This window comes from Blennius ocellaris (assembly GCF_963422515.1).
Source record: "Blennius ocellaris genome assembly, chromosome: 13".
Lineage (NCBI taxonomy): Eukaryota > Metazoa > Chordata > Actinopteri > Blenniiformes > Blenniidae > Blennius > Blennius ocellaris.
The window spans coordinates 10,812,974-10,833,681 of NC_137662.1; the positions used below are offsets into that span (position 1 = coordinate 10,812,974).

At 45.3% G+C, this 20,708-nt stretch overlaps 2 protein-coding genes across 3 annotated transcripts in view; one reads left to right on the forward strand and one right to left on the reverse strand.

Moving 5' to 3' along the window:
- Positions 1–1,599: 1,599 nt before the first annotated feature.
- Positions 1,600–14,799, reverse strand: ggps1 (geranylgeranyl diphosphate synthase 1). The gene is made up of 4 exons (XM_080508125.1): positions 14,464–14,799; positions 13,076–13,167; positions 10,829–10,899; positions 1,600–3,613 (listed from the first exon to the last, which is right to left on the reverse strand). Exons 2-4 carry the CDS (start codon positions 13,140–13,142, stop codon positions 2,810–2,812), a joined length of 942 nt encoding a protein of 313 aa, XP_080364251.1. The 5' UTR covers positions 13,143–13,167; positions 14,464–14,799; the 3' UTR covers positions 1,600–2,809.
- A 474-nt stretch (positions 14,800–15,273) lies between these two features.
- The window catches only part of arid4b (AT-rich interaction domain 4B), a 46,826-nt gene continuing 41,391 nt past the window's right edge, over positions 15,274–20,708 (forward strand). For both annotated transcript variants that reach the window (XM_080507654.1, XM_080507655.1), the window contains exons 1-2: positions 15,274–15,409; positions 17,672–17,720. In XM_080507654.1, the coding sequence (XP_080363780.1) occupies positions 17,715–17,720 (6 nt within the window). In that variant the 5' untranslated portion in view covers positions 15,274–15,409; positions 17,672–17,714. The remainder of the gene's footprint in view (positions 15,410–17,671; positions 17,721–20,708) is intronic.

The following is a 20,708-nucleotide window of genomic DNA, read 5'->3' on the forward strand; positions in this document are numbered from 1 at the left end:
ATTGAAATGCAGAGAAACGGTTTCCCCCGACGTGATCGCTGAAAGCTATAGTTTCAAGATCGATTTCAAACAAACGCACAAGTGTCTGATTACAGTCTCAGTGACAAGGTTTTTTTTTTTTTTAATGTGTTGTCGCTGCAAGAAATATGTATTCAACATTTGTTGGGAGTGCCACCAAGCAACAGCAGTGTGTAAAACACAGCCCAGTGATAAAATAATCCAAAGCTCGCGGAGGATGAGTGAGCCAGGTCGCTCTCCACACACACAAAAAAAAAAGCTATTCTGTTTTGCTCTCAAACAGAACTCGGGCACTGTGGGTGAAGAAAATCAATCTCGTCATCCCCCAGGGAGAGACGAAATGAGAACTGTGAGGGGCTTTGATTATTGTGATGGACTTAAGTCAGCCCCTGCGAAAGCCACTTCTTTACAGCTCTGCTGTTTATCAAATCACAAATGCATTTGCATTGCTTTTATAATTTCCCCGCCGCAAATCGTGTCTGCTTTGGGGACGGGAAAAATTAGGAGGACCCCCCCCACCCTCCCCCCTTTAAGAACCTGACACTTTGGATGAATAGATGCATTTTCTCTGAAGCCACAATTCAAGCCTAATGACACATAATTAATTGAATTGCAGCTGTCAAAGAGCGAGTGAACAGAGCTGTCTGGGACAGATAACCTCCGTCCAACGGGGCCGCGTTCTCCTTTCAAACAAACTTCGCAGTCGCATTAACGGAGGCCGTGAGATAATGTCGGATTTGGATGGCTGGTGCCCGGCGACCCGGGCCTCGGCAGCGCGCTCAGTCAAGGTTCCTCAAGAGAAAGCACATGGCAGAAAATTTTTTATAAAATGCTGTAATAACTTGCATCAGCCGGCTCGTCTCGCTGTGTGCGCGCGCGCGATTCAAGCACGGCCCTGCACAACGACCGGCTGCCTTGAACAGTAAACACACGTCTGATGCAACAGGAGAGAGCTCACCATGCATGCAATTCTGTGTGTATTAAATTAAACCGTCTTTCCAAGAAGGAACTTTTCCTCACGGAAGAGGCACAGCAGTCATATAGACACGTGCTGAGCAAGAGATGGAGGACGGAGGGTGTTGGGGAGACAAAGCTGCAGGGCAGGAGAAGAAGAGGAGATTCTTGATGTAGTGAAGGGGGACATGGAGATGGCTGGTGCGACAGGCGAGGAGGCAGACAAAGGAGAAGATAATAACAGACTTCAGATCAGCGACGAGGACTATGAAAGTAGAAATCCATCCATCTTCTCTTAACACCTTATCAAGACAGGCCTCCACTTCACGCAGGTGGACAGTGGAAGAAGAGAAAAGGATTGAGTGTCCTTCGAGCAGTAATTGGCATCACGTTGAAACGGTAAACATTTATTTACAGCAAAGGATGGAGTGAATGCGGATGGCAGAATGGAATCAGCGTCTTTATTACACACATTAACAATAAACTGCAGTGTTGGAAGAGCTGTGGGATCATCAGCGCTCATCACTCATTATCCACACGAATAAAAAACACGGGGCTCTTCATCCCCTGAAAGGTTTTGAGTTATAAAAGAGCCGAGCGGCTTCACTTCCCTTCAGGTGATTTAAGACGAGTGGTTTTTTTTCTTCTTCAAAACACGCCGAGAAGACAAACATATGGTGCTTGTAGAATTTCTATAGTTATTTTTAATTTGATGCTTGTTTTTCTGCAGTTTTATTGCATTTATGTGACATTATTATGGTCTTTAAGTATATTTTACTACCGCTTGTTCTGTTTATCCCATTTTTATTGGTTTTTTTTGTCCAACTATTTTAAAGTAGTACGACATAAATTCTTTTCTTATTTTCCTTCCATGCACCTTTGCTTTTTCTCTTCTTTTTTTTTACCGAGATCATATCTTATGATATATTCATGTGTTTAACTACTTTTTAATTTAATGGCATATAAGCTAAAGCATAAGTATAAAGCCAAAATAATTATTTCCATCCATGAGATTCTCTGTAATCTCATTTAATTCTTGTGTGTGCAAAAAGTAGTAAAAGTAAAACAAAGGTGTTTATTTCTTTTTTTTTTTTTATTCAATAAATCCATAAAGTGGTTCAGCGCTGCATTGCTTCAACAAACAAACATAACAGAATCACACTGATCAAATAAGTGAGGAGCTGTGCTGAATCTGAGCGGGAGGGGAATGCGGTGGAAAACACAACCGAAGCATGAACACAATACGCGCGTACGAATGAGTAGTGCTTTTCGCACGATGCCGTCATGTTATGTAACAAGCAAGACCAGCGTTGAAGACGTCTCCACTACGGGATTGGCACTCTTTAAGATCAAAGATCCCCGGAAACACACATCATGACTGCGTTTTGTTTTGAACAGGGAAAGAAAGAGGAGAAAGAAACAGCACTCTGGTTTAATTTCAACTGTGTGGCAAAGAGGACAAAACGAAAAGACACGGTGTAAAGCACATCAAAAGGACGGCTTTTAAGCCGATTTTGCCACCTTCAATTATCAGACAATGCAAAAGTAAATCTATTTGTCTCTTCCCGCTGACTGCACAGCTGCACTCGGATACAAAACTAGTGACGTGAACTGTTGAGGGAGTTGGACGCCACCAGGCACACGGAAGAGAAAGGCAACGTCGGGGGGGCGGCGGCTCGGCTGTCTCACCAGTGGTGGAGTGATGAACTGTGACTCAACAGTTTGATCGGTGTCTGTGTTCAGCTCTTCTGGAATGTGTGTGTCTGCATCTGTGTGTGTGTGTGTGTGTGTGTGTGTGTGTGTGTGTGCGTGCAGGGTGAGTGAGAGCCCGACGAGGTCAGAGGTCGTGGCTCGGCCGCGCGGCGCTGCCGGACTCCGCCGACGCTTCGGCCACGTGATGCATTTTACTGAGGTGCTTGACCAGACACTCCAGCTCGGGGTTTCCCCCGAACCCCTTGATGAGCTGGTAGGCCTCCACCTCCAGGTCCCGCAGAGTCTGGCGGGTGTAGGCGAAGGAGCCCACCTTCTCCAGGTAATCCACGCAGTACCGCTTGATGTCCATGTTCTCCGTGCGCTGCCTCAGGATGTTCTGCACCTGGGTGCTCTCCGGACGCGACCAGATGGCGTGGATGGTGGGGAAAGAGAACTTCCCCTCCGTCAGGTCCTCGCAGAAGCTCTTGTTCTCGCTGTACTCCCGCGAGCTCAGGTTGGCGTAGTCGTCTCGGATCTGAAAGAAGAGGCCCAGCGTGTCCAGCAGGGGCTTCAGGTCTTGTTTCCAGTCGGAGAAGAGCTGCATCAGGCCCACGGCCAGGCCAAACAGGCCCCCGGTCTTCTGCAGCACCATGTTGCGGTACTCCTGCTCGGTGGGGCAGGTGTAGGTGTCTCGCCAGTGGATGTCCAGGCCCTGACCCCGGTGCAGCTCCAGCAGCTGGCTGGTGAAGACTCGCACGGCCTCGGGGTGCTCCAGGATCAGGACCTTCTCCAGCCCCAGGAAGTAGACGTAGTTGGCGGAGTTGATGACGGACGGGATGCCGTAGATGCTGTGTGCCACGGGGAAGCCTCGCCGCAGCTTGGAGCTGTCCTCGATGTCGTCGATGAGCAGGCTGGCGTTGTGCAGCATCTCGGTCACCTCGATGATCACCTGAGCAACACAAACACCTCTGGTCAGCGACGGGGGCCAAACAAGACTTTTAAAAACACTCACTGCTGCCTCTGGCGTGGATGAAATAACGACACGCTCACAGAAGAAGAAACCTTTCTCTGAACAACAATCTGATTGGAATAGTTGTCTTCTTCATAGCACTTGGCACTTTTTGACCTAAAGTCTGTATGATTGTTGGGATTCTAAATCTTGGAAGATGTTTGCTCAATCCTCTTCTTGAAATGAGCCAGAGAACCCGACATGAAGCAGAAATGGGAATGAAGCCCACTTCCTGCTTCGACTGGAGAGGGGAGCAGCAGCGCTTGTGTAAATTATGCATTACAACTTGTACACAGCAGAGGGTGCCATGTCTACACTGTTGCCTGCTCTGCTCCTGGCACCAAAGTCTTCATCAAGCACACAAAATAGCTGCGGCTCAAACAAACCGTCCAATCAGTCAAGAGTAAGAAGAGCTCAACAGAGACACACTCCAGGCTGGAGGAGAGTCTGATTTCGATTTGATCAGTGATGCTCAGAAGCCCTAAAAAAAACAACAAAACCCCAATACAGAACCACAACATCCAAATGCGCTCACACGGTTTGAGCAATTAGAGGTGTCACAGCAGGGCTCGGCAGAAAAGGCCCGAGCACTTAACCGGAGCCATTATGACGAGGTATCGACAAGCGGCAGCAGCTTGATACGGTGCGACTATCAGCTTCGGCATGCAACGCTGAGCCGAGAGCTATTTGGACGCTGCACAAACACTCCGCGAGCCCTTTTAGTCGGTGCTGATCGAGTGATGTCAAATGTTTGTTTGCTGTCTTGTATCAGCACATTTCTGTCCATCAGGATGCGCTTCAAGCTGATCGCTAATCTGTGTGTGTGTGTAGGGGGGAGAGGGGGGAGAGGCTGTCAGAGTTGTCCTGAGCTGGCCATGCAGGCTGCTGAAGTGCTCTGCTGATTTAAAAGACAAGTGGTGGGGTCTGGTAATGAAAGCTGTTTGTATGGGGCCTGTGGGCACAAAGACAGACTCAGTGGGTCAGGCAGATGGCCAACGCTGGGCCAGTTGAGCAGTTTCGCCGCCAAACGCAGCCTTTTTTTTTTCCGGCAGGGTTCCGACGCTCGCTCGCCCTGCAGCCTCAGAGAGCCACTTACAGGAGAGGGTGTGTGTGTGTGTGTGTGTGTGTGTGTGTGTGTGTGTGTGTGTGTGTGTGTGTGTGTGTGTGTGTGAGAGAGAATGTGTGTCAGTAAAACTACAAGGAATGCGCGGATAAACAGGAGATTATACGTCGGTGTGAATCAGCTCAGTCGGCATGAAGAAACGAGGGGCACAATCAAGGCTGGATTTCAAACTCACATCAACAACGGCTTCACACACAAGCACAGACCAGTCTTCTGGACACTGAGTGTCTGGGATCTCCGAGGGGTCCAATTAGTCAGGTTGTCTCTGTGTAAATGCTGCTGTTTAAGTGCCGTCGCCGCTCTGCAAGGCTTTATTATCACCAGAAGTTACTGAGGCAGAAACTCACTCCGTTTGTCGAATCAGTGATCCATTAAAAATGCAGAGACTCCTCCGCAACAAACGAGTGCAGCGAGTCCAATATATTGAGGGGAAATAATGGAAAACGACAAGTCGGTTATGTGCCGCTGTAAACCTGTGTTATTTTGAAGGGCCACTGAGGGTGCTAACCTCCACAAGTACACCTGGGACAGACCAGAGTTCTGTTACAGTCTGGACCACCACACTACATCACAGTATGCCAACTGGTCCTCATTTAGTATTCAGACTAAGATTAAGTATGTCTAAAATCTAAGAAGCCACAATATAATGCTAATCAAATGTTGTTAAATCTCCAGTTTGTCTACTTTGCATGTCCAGCGTGTAGTGTGTGGGATTTCTTCCAAGTTCTCCTCTTTCTTCACGCAGTCCAAAGACACGTTTACTGTTAATCGTCTGCTACAGTGTTACTTGGTGGCTGCAGTACTGACCGGGCCTTTAAGGCTCTTGACTGTCCAAAGCCAATGTGTGGAAGCGCTGTAATTGTTGTCAACGAGGCCGTATGAACTTCAAGCAATTAGGTATGAGTGCTCCGCTAAAGCCGTTGTCTTCAGACTGGCTGTATAATCCACGTAACGGGTACGCAAGGTCAATAACGAAGTATATATAACAGACTGGCTTCTACTGGTGGCATCGTCTACACCAGTGCTTCTCAAATGGTGGGGCGCGCCCCCCTGGGGGGGCGTGGTGGGGTGTCAGGGGGGGCGCGAGGCGGGCGCGACTTTCAGTATTAGTGTCTTCATTCATGCTTGAACAATAAAAAAAGGGCCTCCAGCCACTAGGTGGCAGCAGTGCTCAAACTAATCAACAGGCTGCCTGTTCAACCAGTAGAGAAGAAGAAGTACTACACATGAACACCGGTGTACAGAGCTGGAGGAGGAGGAGGAGGAGAGGTGGAGAAGTTTCTGACAGGAGTGAAAAGAAGAAAGGATGAGGCGTCAGAGGAAAAGAAAACAGGTGACAGTAATCGGTATAAACCTAGTAAGAGCAGGAGATATGACGATGCTACGTCGCCCTTGGGTTTACCGTGAACACGGTCGGAAACGAGGAAACACCCGTTTGTGTTTTATGCCTAAAAACTCTGGCAGCGGAGCATGAAACCAAATAAATGAAGACGGCACCTGGAGACCATACACCTGGAGACCATACACCTGGAGACCATACACCATACACCTGGAGACCGTACATCATACACCTGGAGACCATACACCATACACCTGGAGACCATACACCATACACCTGGAGACCATACACCATACACCTTGAGACCATACACCTGGAGACCATACACCATACACCTGGAGACCATACACCATACACCTGGAGACCATACACCTGGAGACCATACACCCGTTATGTCAGTAAGCCACTGGAGTTTTTTCATCGTAAACTCCATGAGTATGGCCAACAAGCCGGTCATTTCGTCAGCGCGGCATCAGTAAACAAAAGAGCACTGTTAGCCTCTTACAAAGTTGCCCACCACATCGCAAGGTGCAAAAAGCCTCACACCATAGAGATTTATTTTGATAATCAGGCGATTGTATGCAGAATGCTGGTGCCAGCAACTCATACAGTGGTTTATACAGATAAATAAATAAATATTATCAAGTTCTCAATGGTAGTACAATTCGGGGGGGGGGGGGGGGGGGGGATGGGTAATACATTTAGGGAGAAGAGCAGAGGAGCCATTTCATGCAGAAAATGCCACATTTGTTGTATGTGGTTATTGTTTAAACTGTCGCCTACTAATCAAACTGGTCACAGATGAGATGTTCTGGCTAAACAGTTTCCCGAGAAAGCCAACAACACAGACATGCTGCAAATACACCATGTAGTTATAACCGGGATTTGCCCTGAGGCAATCTCATCGCTTTCCCAGTAATGATGACCCCTCTTTACACACTGTCGGTTGTAGCCAGCAGTTGGCTTTATTATTGTACTGTCCACGAGTTACGAGCTGCTCCACATCAGATTTTACATGTGGATCTGTCACCCCTGTTATTTGCAGAGAAACGGCTCGTAAGACTCTCATAGCCTGCGGCAGCACATGAGTGCATGCTTTCACGGGAAGACAGTATATAAAATACTAACCTTTCTACATTGTCAGCGAGAACAAAAAGAAAGCAGTCAGCTAAAGGTCACGGGCAAACTGATGAACACGGGCGAGGGAATTTCCTGAGCATCCACGACCTGCGCTTGTGCTGCGCCGTACGGAGGAACATATGGGCACTGATGAAAAATGCACCGTCGCATGAACGAGACCCGAGTCCCGAGTCCCGCCGCCTGCATCTATCTGAAGGCACGGTTGTTTCCATGGCGGCGACTTCTTGGCAGCAGCGTGCTAATGATGACGAGAGGAGTGCTCTCAGTCTGCATGATGGGTTCAGCAGGAGTTTACTGAGCTGCTGAACAGAGATGGAGGGGAGCCATGGGGGTGAGACAGGTCTTTGATATGCGAGGCAGATTTCAACCTCAGCCACCCGCTGCAGCATAACAGGGACGCGCCTATCTGAGGTGGAATTACCTGGAGAACATAAGCAAATTTGGACCTAATCTGCATATGAATGTAACACATACAAAAATATCCAAAGTCTTTACCGACATGTTCGCACCAATGAGGACGTGGTGCATTGAAACGGAAATGTCAACACTCCAATCAATCACTGAGGCGCGTCAACAGTGAAGTCTCTCATTTGATTAATTTCGTGATCTGAAGCCGTTCATTCACGTGAAGCTCCGCAGCCCACTGCAACAGCAGCTCTGATTAAATATCTCGGTGCAGAATCAGATGGATGTTGACGTGATGGGATCGATCTATAATCTCCACTAATTTATCTGAGCAGACTTCATTACTCTCACACGTATGCACCCTTGGTTTTTTTTTTTTTTTAACTTTCAACAGATAACTCAGAAGATGAAGGACTTTTTCTTTCGAGACTGAAAGAAAAAACAACTGCTGGAGACAAACAATGTGACCCTCGAGCTGCGCTTCATTCGGGGGGAAGGGTTCATAAAACATTCAAGACAAATGGAGACCTGTTGCGCTCCAACATAATATGACCTGACGGCTTCAGCACTTAGGATTCTGCACCATTGAGGCCACATAGATTTAGAAATACTGGATTCCATCCATCCATATCATTGTCACTGTACACAAGAGCATTATGAAGACACTATAGTGCCAATCCTCCTGCTATTATAAGGCCAATAACCCCAATAAAACTTGAATGGATAATCTGAAATGATTTAAATTGGAGAGAAGCAAGAATGCCAATCAGTCTGCTTTCTACTGGAATATTTCGGTTGCAGTCTAAGAATATGGCCCAACGCTGTGATGAGTGAGTGGAGGTGTTCCTGGGAAGCTGTATGCGACTTTAATCACGCTAATCCTTTTTTCACAAAGGTAATCAGCGGCACAGGAAGCTGAAACAGCAGTCGTCTCTCTTTGGAACCGAATGTGAGTACAGTGTGTCAGAATGGCATCAACAAACATTTTTGCTAAGTGCTGCCAAATGTTTTGCTTCAAAACAGCTGCTTACCAAATCATCTGGAATACAGTAAGAATAATGGCTAGGACTCATATAGTGCTTTATTTGGAGGTGACTCAAAGCACATATCAACTTGGTGTAGGGTGGGATTCGAACCGCCAACCCGTCAGCTATTGTATTACAGTCCATCGATAAACAATGACCTACCATCATCCATTGCACCACAGTGCACTTCCAACAGAAGATGACCAGGAGGCATCTTAATCAAATCCTCCATAACTCCCACCTGCCTCCTCTCGGTGTGGATAAGTACTACTTTGTTTCCCCAGCTGGCGCGCGGGGTCCGGCCACCTTACGAGGACGACTCGCTTCAGCTTCTTGTTCTTTCATCATAACCACAGGTAAAGCAGAAGCTATAGACTAACCTCTGTACAGAACGCTCTGCCGGAGACTCGGCCTCCTCTCAGCACTATTGTCCAACGCAGCAACATAATTGCTCAACATCCAGGAGACAAAAAGTCTCATTACCAGCCTCATTATGGACCTGGATCACAACACAATCTTTTTCAACAATGCATCGATTGGCGGTAGCTCGGTTAAAAAAAAACCCCACCACCACCACCAGCAGGCTTTAGTGCAGCCCCCCCCCCCCACATTCTGATCTTAGAAAGCACTCGTTAACAACCACCTCCACTCTAATAATCTCACTTTCGCCCTCAAGAAACAAGAAGTTTCTCCTAACAAAGACCATGTTTTTTTTTGTTTAAAAAAAAAATCCTTTTCATGCACTCAACGCTTGTGATATATTTTGTCTTTCCAGATGATGTTAAGGAAAAGAAAGCAGAACAGAAGGCAACAGATGACACAAAAATTTGACTTGGCACAGGGGAACACTGAACTTACTCACCCGGTCCGTTAAGTAGGAGGAGGAAGGTTCAGTGTCTCATGACCGGACAACAATGTGTGCAGAACGTGAGTGCAGAAACAGGAAGGTGACATTTGAAACTACAATGGAGTGGATTTATAAAGAAAATATCTATATATTTATTTAAGTAAAACCGTGTAAGAACTTGTTTTTCAAAGATCTGATGGCCGGATGGCTGCAGGCTGTACTGCACTGAACAGTGTTTGTATCACAGCTAACAAAGCCATTGTTCCCCAGCATTGTCTTAAATGCTTAATTAAGTCGAGGAAACATTTTTTTATGTAAATGATGCTTTTGTCACGTTTATGGCGTTATTCTGTGCTGTTCCGCGGGGTGGTGGACTGCCTCGCAGAAATGGTCCAAGGACTATGTGTGCAACTGAACGAGCTCTGATCTGACACAGCTTGATGTCGTTAAGTCACATGAAATCTCATGCTTGCCAACAAAGCCCACTGTCCAACGACTGCCTCGCCATCCACTCACCGAAACAATGTCAGACCGAGTTCACTGAACATGGGATGTGGGCGACAGTTGAGGAGTTGTGCCTTTGAGCAGTCAAAGATTTTCATGAAGCTCACTCATAGTACAGAAACCACAACAAATTGGCGTGACATCCTCCTCTGCAGCGCTACACAGCTTTTTTGTCCTCTTTTAGTTTCCCGCTTTGGTTTCTGGGCCCCCCAACATCACTCTGTAATGGAAAAATCCATTGTGTGCACTGTTCCCAGTAGTGACACACACACACAGAAAAATATGCGAAAGGTTCAACATTCAGAGAAATGAGGAAGGGTTTTTAATCACAGTCTCAAACTACGACAAAGAACAATGAATGTTTTTCAAAACCATCGCTTGAACTGTTTTTAACCATTTTAAACGTCCCTGTATCCATCCATACACACATAAACCTTCTATACTGCTTAATCCAGTTTTCTGTAGCACAGTTCTGGGATCAGATTCAGCTCACAACAGGAAAAAGGCAGGGTCACACCTGACAGGTCCCCAGTAACATCACATTCACACCTATGAAAAGGGCCAGCCGGGAATCAAACCCACCACCTTAACCTCACTATGAAGTGAGGATGCTGCCCAGCTCAGCTGCATTAACAATTGAATAAAGAAATAAATAAATAAATAGCCTGCCTAGTTTAGGCACAGCCTCATTTCACCTTCTCCGAAACGGCTGCAGCAGAATTACATTGTAGGACTTTGAATTTGCAGACATTTGAAATGGATGGTGTCTCACCTGCAGTTTGTCCTCTGGAACATTGAGCCAGTGGTTAAATGCTTGGGCGAGTTTTGTCCTCACTTGCTTCCCTGCAAGGTGAGCAGAATTGAATAGCTTTAATAGTGAAAGGCATTCATACTGCGTTATGAAAAGGAAACAGAAAAAAGGAAAAAAAAAAAAACTCTAATTGCATCCACTATTGTTGCAAATCATGAGTTAATACAGCTTTTTAAAAAAAGGGGCTGGCATTAAAACGATGCTCGTGTCCTCATGTCAATCCTTTATGAGCACATAGTTTGTTCACGTCGATATTAACGAAGCGGTTTATTGTCAGAATCATGTTACCAAAAAAAAAAAATAAAAACTACATTTAAAACTTAATACTGTCACAGTTTTAGCCAAAGGGAATTGTTGTGGTGGTTACAGCGATCTCGGCAACAAACACCTTTAAAATCCAATGAAGCAGAGAAAACATTAGCCTCAAGTGTTTCTGTCTCGCGTAGTGGATACACTTACTAAAACAGTGCAACCCACAGTGGACCAATTAGAGATAGAAGCTGCTCTCATTTAAAAAAAAAAAAAATGCAGATAATCTGTAATTCCGCACTTTGCAAGATCAATCATCGGCATTGGAATCGTGATGTGTTTAGACAGTCTCGCACACATAGTCAAACTTAATATATGTTTGATTTAATGCGCTGGAAAAGGAAAGTGTCACTGAACAATTTTAATAATAAATTATGGGCCCTTGCTGGATATGATCAATTGAAAGTCTTTAAAAATAGCTGCTTGTTGAGAGTGTAACTGGCACAGTGACACTGCTGTAGAGGAAATGTCCCAACTAAGTGAGATCCAAGCTCATGTCCTATTTACCCAAATTACACTCTGCTGTTGGGTCACTCTTCTCTCCACTGACAAAAAGTGGCCAATCTAAACTCCAGAAACCAGTTTTAAAAAAGCAGCCAGTGATGTGTGGATCAAGACAAACCAGGAATGGCCAAAAAAAACAACCTGAAACGCTAATTAAGCAGCGCTACGCTCATTTCTCAAACTGTTATTTCATCATTGTTGATGTCATTGATACATTAAAAGTCACCCACACGCTTCAGTAGGCGGCATTACCAACACAACACATGGATTCATGCTCAAATCATTGTTTACAGATTCTGTACAGAACATTAAAATGGAAAGTATACAACTTTAACTTTGACAAATGAAGCTCTGAAACAAGAGAGGACCATCTGCTGCTGCAGAAGAACAACAAAAAAAATAAAAAAGAACTACTGGAAAATGAATCAATCATAACTGGCAGACTATTAAAATGCATTACAGCTCTGAGGCAGCGTGAAACAAAAGCAATCAACATGTATTTTATACACAGCGAGATAGTTATATTTGACTTTGATTATCTTGTAGTGATATTTTTTACTATCTGTTTATCCAGTGTCTCCACTTAAAAAAAAATGAGCACTTCCAACACTTTGCCCTCTGATACCTTTAATCCAGGAAGAAGAGGTTCCCCATTGACACTCTTTCCTCTCAAAAGGTGTGAAACGTGACATACACACTCAATTACTCCTTCAGGTCAGACAGGGTAAAAGAAAGAAGCGACTCGCTACCAATAGTGCCCACAAATTGGCTGAACATTCTCACGAGCCTGCGAACACTGAAACAGCGTTACTTTCCTCACAATATCTGATGTTTGAAACATGTAACGTGCTTGAAACATGACCTCTTCACACAAGAAGATAAAATTAAATAAATCAATTAACCAGTACTGCTTTAGCAATATCATGTCTCTGTTTCGACAGTAAAGCGGTTTGTCTATGGAGCGAAGACAGGGAGAGGAGAGCTCATTGTTGTTGTCATTTTACTTTTTTTTTCCCCCCCGCAGGTACATTTCTTCTTTTTTTCCATTTATTAGAAAGACAACTTTCTGTCTCTCTCTGCACAAGACCTGTCCATTTCAAACAACCCTTGCAAATGTGAAACACACCGCAGTGCATGCTGGGTGTTGTTGCGTTTGAATTTTGTCATTTATGCGAGGGAACATTGGTAAAACATCTCCAAAGCAAGGACTGCTCATTTCTCACCGCAAATGTTTTCAGAAATACATTTCACTGAATTGTTTTTGTCGTAAAACAGATCGATTGTGACCGAGCTGCTATATTGGTCCGATGTGCAGAAATGAGCAGATTAGCATAGATTGATCAGTATGGATCGTCAAGATATTTGACTATTATTTTAGAAGAATAAAATACTTACCTGGCAGCTGCAACAAGTATTTATATGGTTCCAGCAAAATTCTGTCAGAAGCAGCTTCACCATCCATTGCTTCAAGTTCACACCAATTTATTCTGTAAAGACACACCCATAAAATGTGATTGTTGTTGACAATTGTCTCTCTTTAATGGTGATAATACTGAGCTCTGAATGAAAGTAATTCATCCACAATCGTGACAGTTTATTAGTTTATTTACAGAGTGTGAAGCTTAAGGTGTACTATGCCCCCTGGTTCTCATGCTGCACAGTTTGCCTCACATCAAGCAGTAATTTGGCATTGAATGGATGATTTTATGGTATTTTCAACATTTTAAGAGATTGTAATTATCAGCTGTTGGGATCCACAAGCTGCAATCTGGTAGGCTTATATATAAAGTATCTGTTGTTATGCTTGTTAAGCTTAATTTGCCATTTTAATAAATCTGCAATACACTTAAAACAAATGCAGTTCTTACAATGTCAGCTTTAACATAACCATTATTAGTAGTTCTCTATATTTCTTTGAGGGAAATGATTCTCTGTCGAGTGGCATGAACAGGACAGGATTGCACAGTCATAACTCAAGATTGATAAGTGCACCCAGCTGAGAACATCATTTACACACATGCACTGGAATACCAGAGATGAATGTTTCATTGTAGAAAATCCCCCGAATCATCTGATGTTAGCTGCATGTGCAGTCATCAACTCCCCACGTGCAGTGATACAAGCGTCACGTGATTGGATTACGCTCAAACGCTGCACTGATGAATCAGGGTGATGTGGCTCGAGTTTAGACTTTTACATTTAACTTTGTTTTAATTTTGCTTAACATCTTTTTAACCGGTTTGGTTTCCCCATATTGTAAAGTTTCCCTTTGGAAATGTTGTATAGGCGCTGATCAGAAAGAATTATCTTAATTTCTAGGTATATTCAGCATATGAAGAATTTGTTTTGGGGCTTTCTCTTTTCTATCAATGACAAGGATAGATAAGGACACTCTCGCATCTACACATACACCCATAATAAAAGTATCAGTAATAACAATAGAACAGACGCACAAACGGACTAAGACTAAGAAAAACATTACGAATAGACGATTTTGCACTGAGTAAGTAACGACACATAAACGGTTTAATTAAGCGAGGGTCGAGACATTGTGCAACGTCTTTATTGTCGTGCCATTACTTTTAAACGGAAGAACAGACATTTGAGGACATCGTACATGCAAGTCATAGGGGTTTTAAGCTATACACCTATGTAATTACAATAGTCAACTCCAGCACTCTATTGTTGTTGTTTTGGTGGTCTTTACTCCACCATTGTAAAGGCATTCGTTAAGTTTAGGAGCCCAGATATTAGTTAAGTTTAGTGGTCCTAACTCCACCCACCTCGGCCGCTGTCTGTCAGTCTTCTGACGAGCCGGTCCCGTTTTCCGGTGAGCCACACTGCTAACTGGCTAGCATTAGCGGGCTAACATATACGCCCCGGCATGTCACTGTTGGGAATATCCTCATTCATTAAAAGAACAAATAAAGATATCCGGTGCCACGTTGGTCGAGTAAGGCACGCTGTAATGGTCGTCCCATCCGCGCTTTTAAATCATTTAGGTCCACGGGGTGGTGTCTGGTTCATGTGAACCTAGGCTAAGCTAATTGAGCTACCGCTGCGCCCTGTAAAGACTTTTCAGCACGAGCTACTTTTGAAGCCAACATAAGCGTTAGCCCCGTTTTAGAGCACGCGCAGAGAGGCTGGGAACGGTAACATGGGTGCTTCGCAAAATGTGCGTTTGCAACTATATACCTTCACTCCCTGGAAAATAACTTCCTCCCGTGAAGCAAATGAGTTCTGCCAAACGGGACGGCCGAGAATGCATATCGAACACACACACGTATAGGGCAGCTGGGGGTTGTAGTTTATTGCGGGGTTTATCGCTCATATTGTATCGGTCATCCAGTAGGATTACTCGGTTCACTTTACCATAGCTGTTTGTCTGTCAAATCAGCCAATAACAAATGAGCAAGGCGGTTCTCGTTGCAGGATTATCCAATGAGCGACTGATATTTGTGGAGGGGTGGGACCAACGCGCCCGTCAATCATTTTCGAGAGTGGGGGGGGGGGGGGGAGGGATCGCAGAAAGAGCTAGGCTCGAGGAGCTACTCAACAAGGCAAACAGCAGCTCTCTGCGAAAACCACTTTTACCCATCCGCATCCAACATCAACCGGGGCCAGCGGACGGCATTAGAACCTGTCAGATTCCTCCTACATAAATGTTCCTATGGATTACTAATCCACTTTCGTCGAAGAGCAGAAGTGTTTCTCAACTTGAGAGCATAGGTAAGCCTGCTTTTGTTCGGCACAGCCATCGCTATTTTCAACAATTTTTGCAGCCTCGCTTCCCTGCATCGAGCAAGCCAACCTTGACGTTAGCTAACTTGTTAACTAAAGCAGTGTTATGTTTTGATGTGGGGGGGGGTTCTTTTTTTTTGGGGGGGGAGGGAGGGGGTGAATGAATGAATCGGAGGATTGACGAGCAAAAACACCACGATCGAAAATAACTGGCTTAAAAAAAAAAAAAAAAAAAAAAAAAAAAAAACTTGGGTCCACCGCACGATAACAAAGTTAGGCGGTGGGCAAGCGGAATAGAGCTGCTGATCGCAGAGGAAGATTCATGCAGCTTCCGAGGCTGGAATAGTTTCGGGCAGCAGCGGCGCGGAGTGTTGTGTTGTTGAGCGGAGGAATCCTCCCGGGAGGCTGTCGTCGAGCAGCGCCTGTCATGGTGCTTCCCTAATAGCCATCAAAAGTGATCCCGCTCGAGACGATCCGCTGCGAGACTCGCGCTCGCCATGGGTGCGGGATGTGCTCCCTCGACCACCGAGAAGACGGGGTAGTTTTTCGAACAGGTAAACTGCATTGTCAGGGCTTTCTTTTGTGCCCCCCCCCCTTCTCTCTCTTTCCTCCCCCGGTATCGTTTAGCTTCACACGATTGACTTGTCCAACGTAGGCTGGACCAGATGGGCTACCTTGTATCAAGTGGTTCGCTTATTTAAAAAAAAACACACAAAAAAAAAAAACAGATCCGAGTGTTTTCCGCTCTGCTGGAGAGGGTGCCTGTTATTCTCAGTGTTATGTGTAATTCTGTGAGAGAGATCGGTATTTTTTTTTAATTTATTTTTGTGTGCACATTTCCTGCTGACGAGCTGTGCACGGATCGTTTCGAGGGGAGATTTAAATGGGCTCGACGCTTTCGCTCCGTGCGGCTGCGTTATTGTCAGTCCGTCCGTCAGTCAGTCACTTCGCAGCGGCTGCTTCCAAAGCAGATCGTCAGGGGCGGATGACATTGTATCCTCCGCGATCGTTCAACGCGACCGGGAGCCACAGATGAGGGCTGCGACCTTGGCTTCCCTCCCAACAATAATAATATTCATAAAATAATGTTTGGTGAGGGGGGGGGGGTGGTAGGGTGGGTGGGAGGATTACAGCGATGTTGCTGCGTTGCAAGTCTTCCCTTCGAGCTTGACCTTGTTGCGAACCGACTTGTTTCTTTGTCAGACCCCCCCCCCCCCCCCCCCACCACCACCACCACCACCACCCACCCACTCACTCACTCACTCTTTAACTCACACCAGGCGATCACTGGAACGTCTTTTATTCTGGGGGCTTCTCCCACTTTGTTTAACTTGCCGTTGTTGGATGTGGCGTATGCGTAAAGCCTTGGATCTCGGTGCGCGCATGTGTGCGTGTGTGCGTGTGTGTGTTGTTATCGCTCTATTTTCGCTGTCGAGTGTGTACTCTCTGCAGCGCACCGACACGAGAGAGCCGCGATAAGGGGAAATGAACGCAGTATTCCTCCGAAACACCCAGCGATCAGTCTCCCGGGGAGAAACTGCACGGGAGCGGACAGGTGCATTGTGATCGGAGGGATCGGACATCCCGAAGTGTTTTTTTTTTTACATTTATTTTTTATTTTTTCCCCCCTAGCCACAGAAATGGCGTCATCCTCTGCTGTAGCGCTGGTTCAGGCGGTGCGCTGCAGACGCCGCCGTGCCCAGAGCACCGAGCGCCGTGCGCCTCTCACGCCGATCCCAGCGGCGACCTGATCCGGGTGTTTGTGCACCAGACGTCGCCGTGTTTCTCTCGCCACCCCTCCCCCCCCCCCCCCCCCACCTCTTTTTTTTCTTTCCCCGTCCTGACTGGTGGCCGGCTGACAGCAGTGCACCGGGTGTTACATAAACGGCTTTGAGAGCGATCAAGCCTTGAACAGGTTTTACTTTGCAGCGCGGATATATAATTTTTTTTTTTTGGGGGGGGGGGGGGGGGGGTGGAATGTGTCTCGAAAGCTCCTGCAGACACAACACAGACACACACCCTTCTTCTCCCCCCCCCCCAACCTCAAGTCTGTTAATCCAGGATGTAAAGAACGCGGAGATCCATGAGAGGATGTTTGATGTGTTGTTCTGCCGCCCAGCTTTTCCATGGCGTCCAGCAGTGTAGCAGCACAAGAAGTGATGTCATCATAACATAATCGAGTCTTGTTGTGGCAGACTGAAGTTGGCACTCTACGAAATGCCTAACAGCTTCTTCGCCCTCTGTTTTCAGCCTCGGATTCCTTACACTGGTCACCGAGAGGACTCATAGAGAGATGAAGGTATGTTCATTCATTCTTTGCTTCTTCTTTTTCTTTTTCTCTTCTCTCCTTCAGGTGTGTTCAGTCGGTGCCACAGAAAACTCTTTATTACATCCCTACTACTTCTTTCAGCTGTGAACCTCGAGCCCTAACTAAACGTATCGTAGCTGAAAATGTAACGCACCATTTTATCTCTTTGTTTCTGAAAATAGGGCTTCAGGCAGTCTATATTTTGGTCTTGGTCTCAAACACATGTGTCATGGACTGAGGCCAAAGTAATACATTTGTTTGATATGCATGATATTGAGTTTCCTGTGGCTTCAGCTGCCCCCCCCACCCAAACACAAATTGGGTTCTGTGATTGTGATGTTCTGCTTTGTTCTGCAGTGTGATTGAATTATAAACTGTGAGCTGGCACAGGCATGTCGTGATGTAGGATCTATATTCAAACTAAAGGTGTGGCGCATATATGAATAACAGAACGACGGAGCTGTGGAATTTATGAAATATTCAGAAACTCTGCCATTGTTTTGGTTTTTTTTTCCCCCCTCCTCCTCCTCTGGCCTCATTCAATTTGCGGCTCCCACAGCTGTCATTGTTTGAGAATGATGCTGTGATGTGAGCTATTTAATCTTTTCTCAGAATGTCTCTGGATCACAGTTGTGACTGTTGCTTTCAGGCTCCTGTGTTTCAGCTTGTCATTTGTTGCCACGTGAGCCATATGAGGTGCCATAATCTGTGGACTGTTTTCATTTTTAATCAAATTGCTGTCGCATGCGGGAGCGTTGAGGACGGGCAGTGTTTTATTTATCAAGTCCATTTTTAATGCTATTAATGGTATACGACAGCATGTCAGAGTCGTGGGACAAAATGAGGCCAACAGAAGGTATGGGCAGCCTGGTGAACTTTTATTACTGGAGTGTGAGCGGTGGACGCATTAAGAGCAGATCTGGTAGTGATTTGTACTCTGTCACTTTGCTGCTAATGGTGTTATGTTTATTGTGGTTAATCAGACTATACCACCACCCCCTAATGGACATGTCAACAACCCAGCAAAGTACCCAATTACATTACAATCCAAAGCATCATTGGGTGTGCAAATAAATGCCTCCGTGTGACATAATGCAAAAAAACTTCCCTGTGATATTAAAGTAACTCTCACTTTGTTTACTTCAGAATCTTCTCTGTTAACATGCACCACTGTTCGGCATTGTAGTGACGCTTACTTGAGCTGCAGGATGGTTTATGGTTATATAATGACTTGTTTATGCCACAGGAAGGGAGTGGAGTTGTGATGACTAGAAATGCACTCGAGTGCAATAATGGTGTGTTCATGAGTAACTGGGAAGTTGGGCAGGGAGCTGAAAAATGCATGTGAGTGCTGTCACACTCGAAGCCCCCCGCTGAGAAAACAGGATGCTTCACAGAGTTCGGATAAAGTTGGTAACATCACAAGGTTTTTGCATCGACATGACAGATTTTTTTTTTTTTTTTCAGTTATTACTTTGTAATAAACAAACCATGTTGTGGTTAAAGTAATAGCTTATTCTGTAAGGGCAGTTTGCCATAAGAATTCTCTATGGATGTTATTGACATTAAAAGCATCAATTCAATTGTATGACCGTATCATCAGCAAGAAAATCATCATCATCATCATCCGTCAATCTTTCTTTATTCAGTTGAACTTAACTGCTTAGAGAAAGTCCCTCCCTCGGAGTCAAACAAGGGGTTTTCTCATTGTGAAGTGGAATATACGTCTATTATAAATCTCCACGCGTGGCTTTAACTGAACATTTTGGCGTTTGTGCCTGTGAGCACCTGGTGTCTGGAGTTGCATCACACTTCCTCCTAGCAGGCGATTATTTTTGCTTTCAGTTGCATGTTCGCAGAAGTTGTTAAAGGAGTGATGTTTTCATGTTGGCAGTTTCACTTTCCCGTCTTAGCACGTTGGTTGCGTTCGCCGTGCCTCGAGTCGTCTGGCTCCCGAGGACGCCGGAGGACGACCCGCTTATTTTACAGCTCCGTGTCGGAGCATCTGCTTGATGCCCAAACTGTAAATTGCTCTGTAACTCGGGACAACTTTTCATTATGTTCACTTCGCATTCAATGTCGCTCAGGCTTATGGTCTGCAGCTTCCCTTCATATGCTGCTCACTCTGTTTTAATCCGAGCGCTCCATCAACTGCTCCGCCATAGATCTGTTACTAAATGAACCGAAAACTTATTGGATATTAGTTTAAGCTCCGTTAATAACACTGCAATTACCTTTGCTTCAACGTGTTGATGGCCTTGCTCTCGCAGAAGCCATGAGATAAATACAATTCTCACAATACGTGCTGAGATGTGTCCAGTCCTCGTGTCGTTATAACTACCGGCATTTCAGACACGTACTAACTGTTTTCTCCTTTCAATTTGAAGCACATCCACGCCTCCACTCATTCATTGCTAAACATACCAGTGTAGTCTGCATGGGTTTGGATGAGAAGTTATTCATTTTTGAAACTGGTGCCTTTTGAAATGATGTAGTTGTAGTAGTAGTACTAGTAACTGTCCTATGGCTGTTGTCGCTGACCACAATTGCTCTGTTGTCAAATCAGTGTGTTTCCAGGCTGCTCATATAAGACAATCGCTCTGTTGTGCGAGCGAAACACACTCGCCCGAGCGCTCCCCATATTTAGAGAAGTTTGCCCTCCTGGTGGTCAGCCGTGTGTGTTCCGCATTATCTATGCCTGTAAGAAGACCACGGTAGGTTAGGTACTGCTCAATGCGTGCAGGGAACATGTACCCACAAAGTGCTGCAGCTGTTAAAATTCCATAATAGTTTTGGGGTTTTTTTTCAATTAAAGTAAAGAGATTCAAATTAATGTAACATTGCAAGCGTGACTTTGTTTACATTTTTTAGAGATGACGATAGACACATTTCCAGCGCCATAATTCAACTGAAAAATTGATTACTCAGTAAGAAGATTAGTTGCCTTCCCTCCGTTCTTGTGAAAAGATGTGCAAACAA

Bases quoted from the DNA above. Each gene is read 5' to 3' on its own strand.
- ggps1 (XM_080508125.1), bottom strand. From the start codon at position 13,142: ATGGATGGTGAAGCTGCTTCTGACAGAATTTTGCTGGAACCATATAAA. The intron at 10,900-13,075 runs GTAAGTATTTTA...CTCACCTTGCAG, and splicing joins ATACTTGTTGCAGCTGCCAG to GGAAGCAAGTGAGGACAAAA. The intron at 3,614-10,828 runs GTGAGACACCAT...TGTGTTGCTCAG, and splicing joins TTCCAGAGGACAAACTGCAG to GTGATCATCGAGGTGACCGA.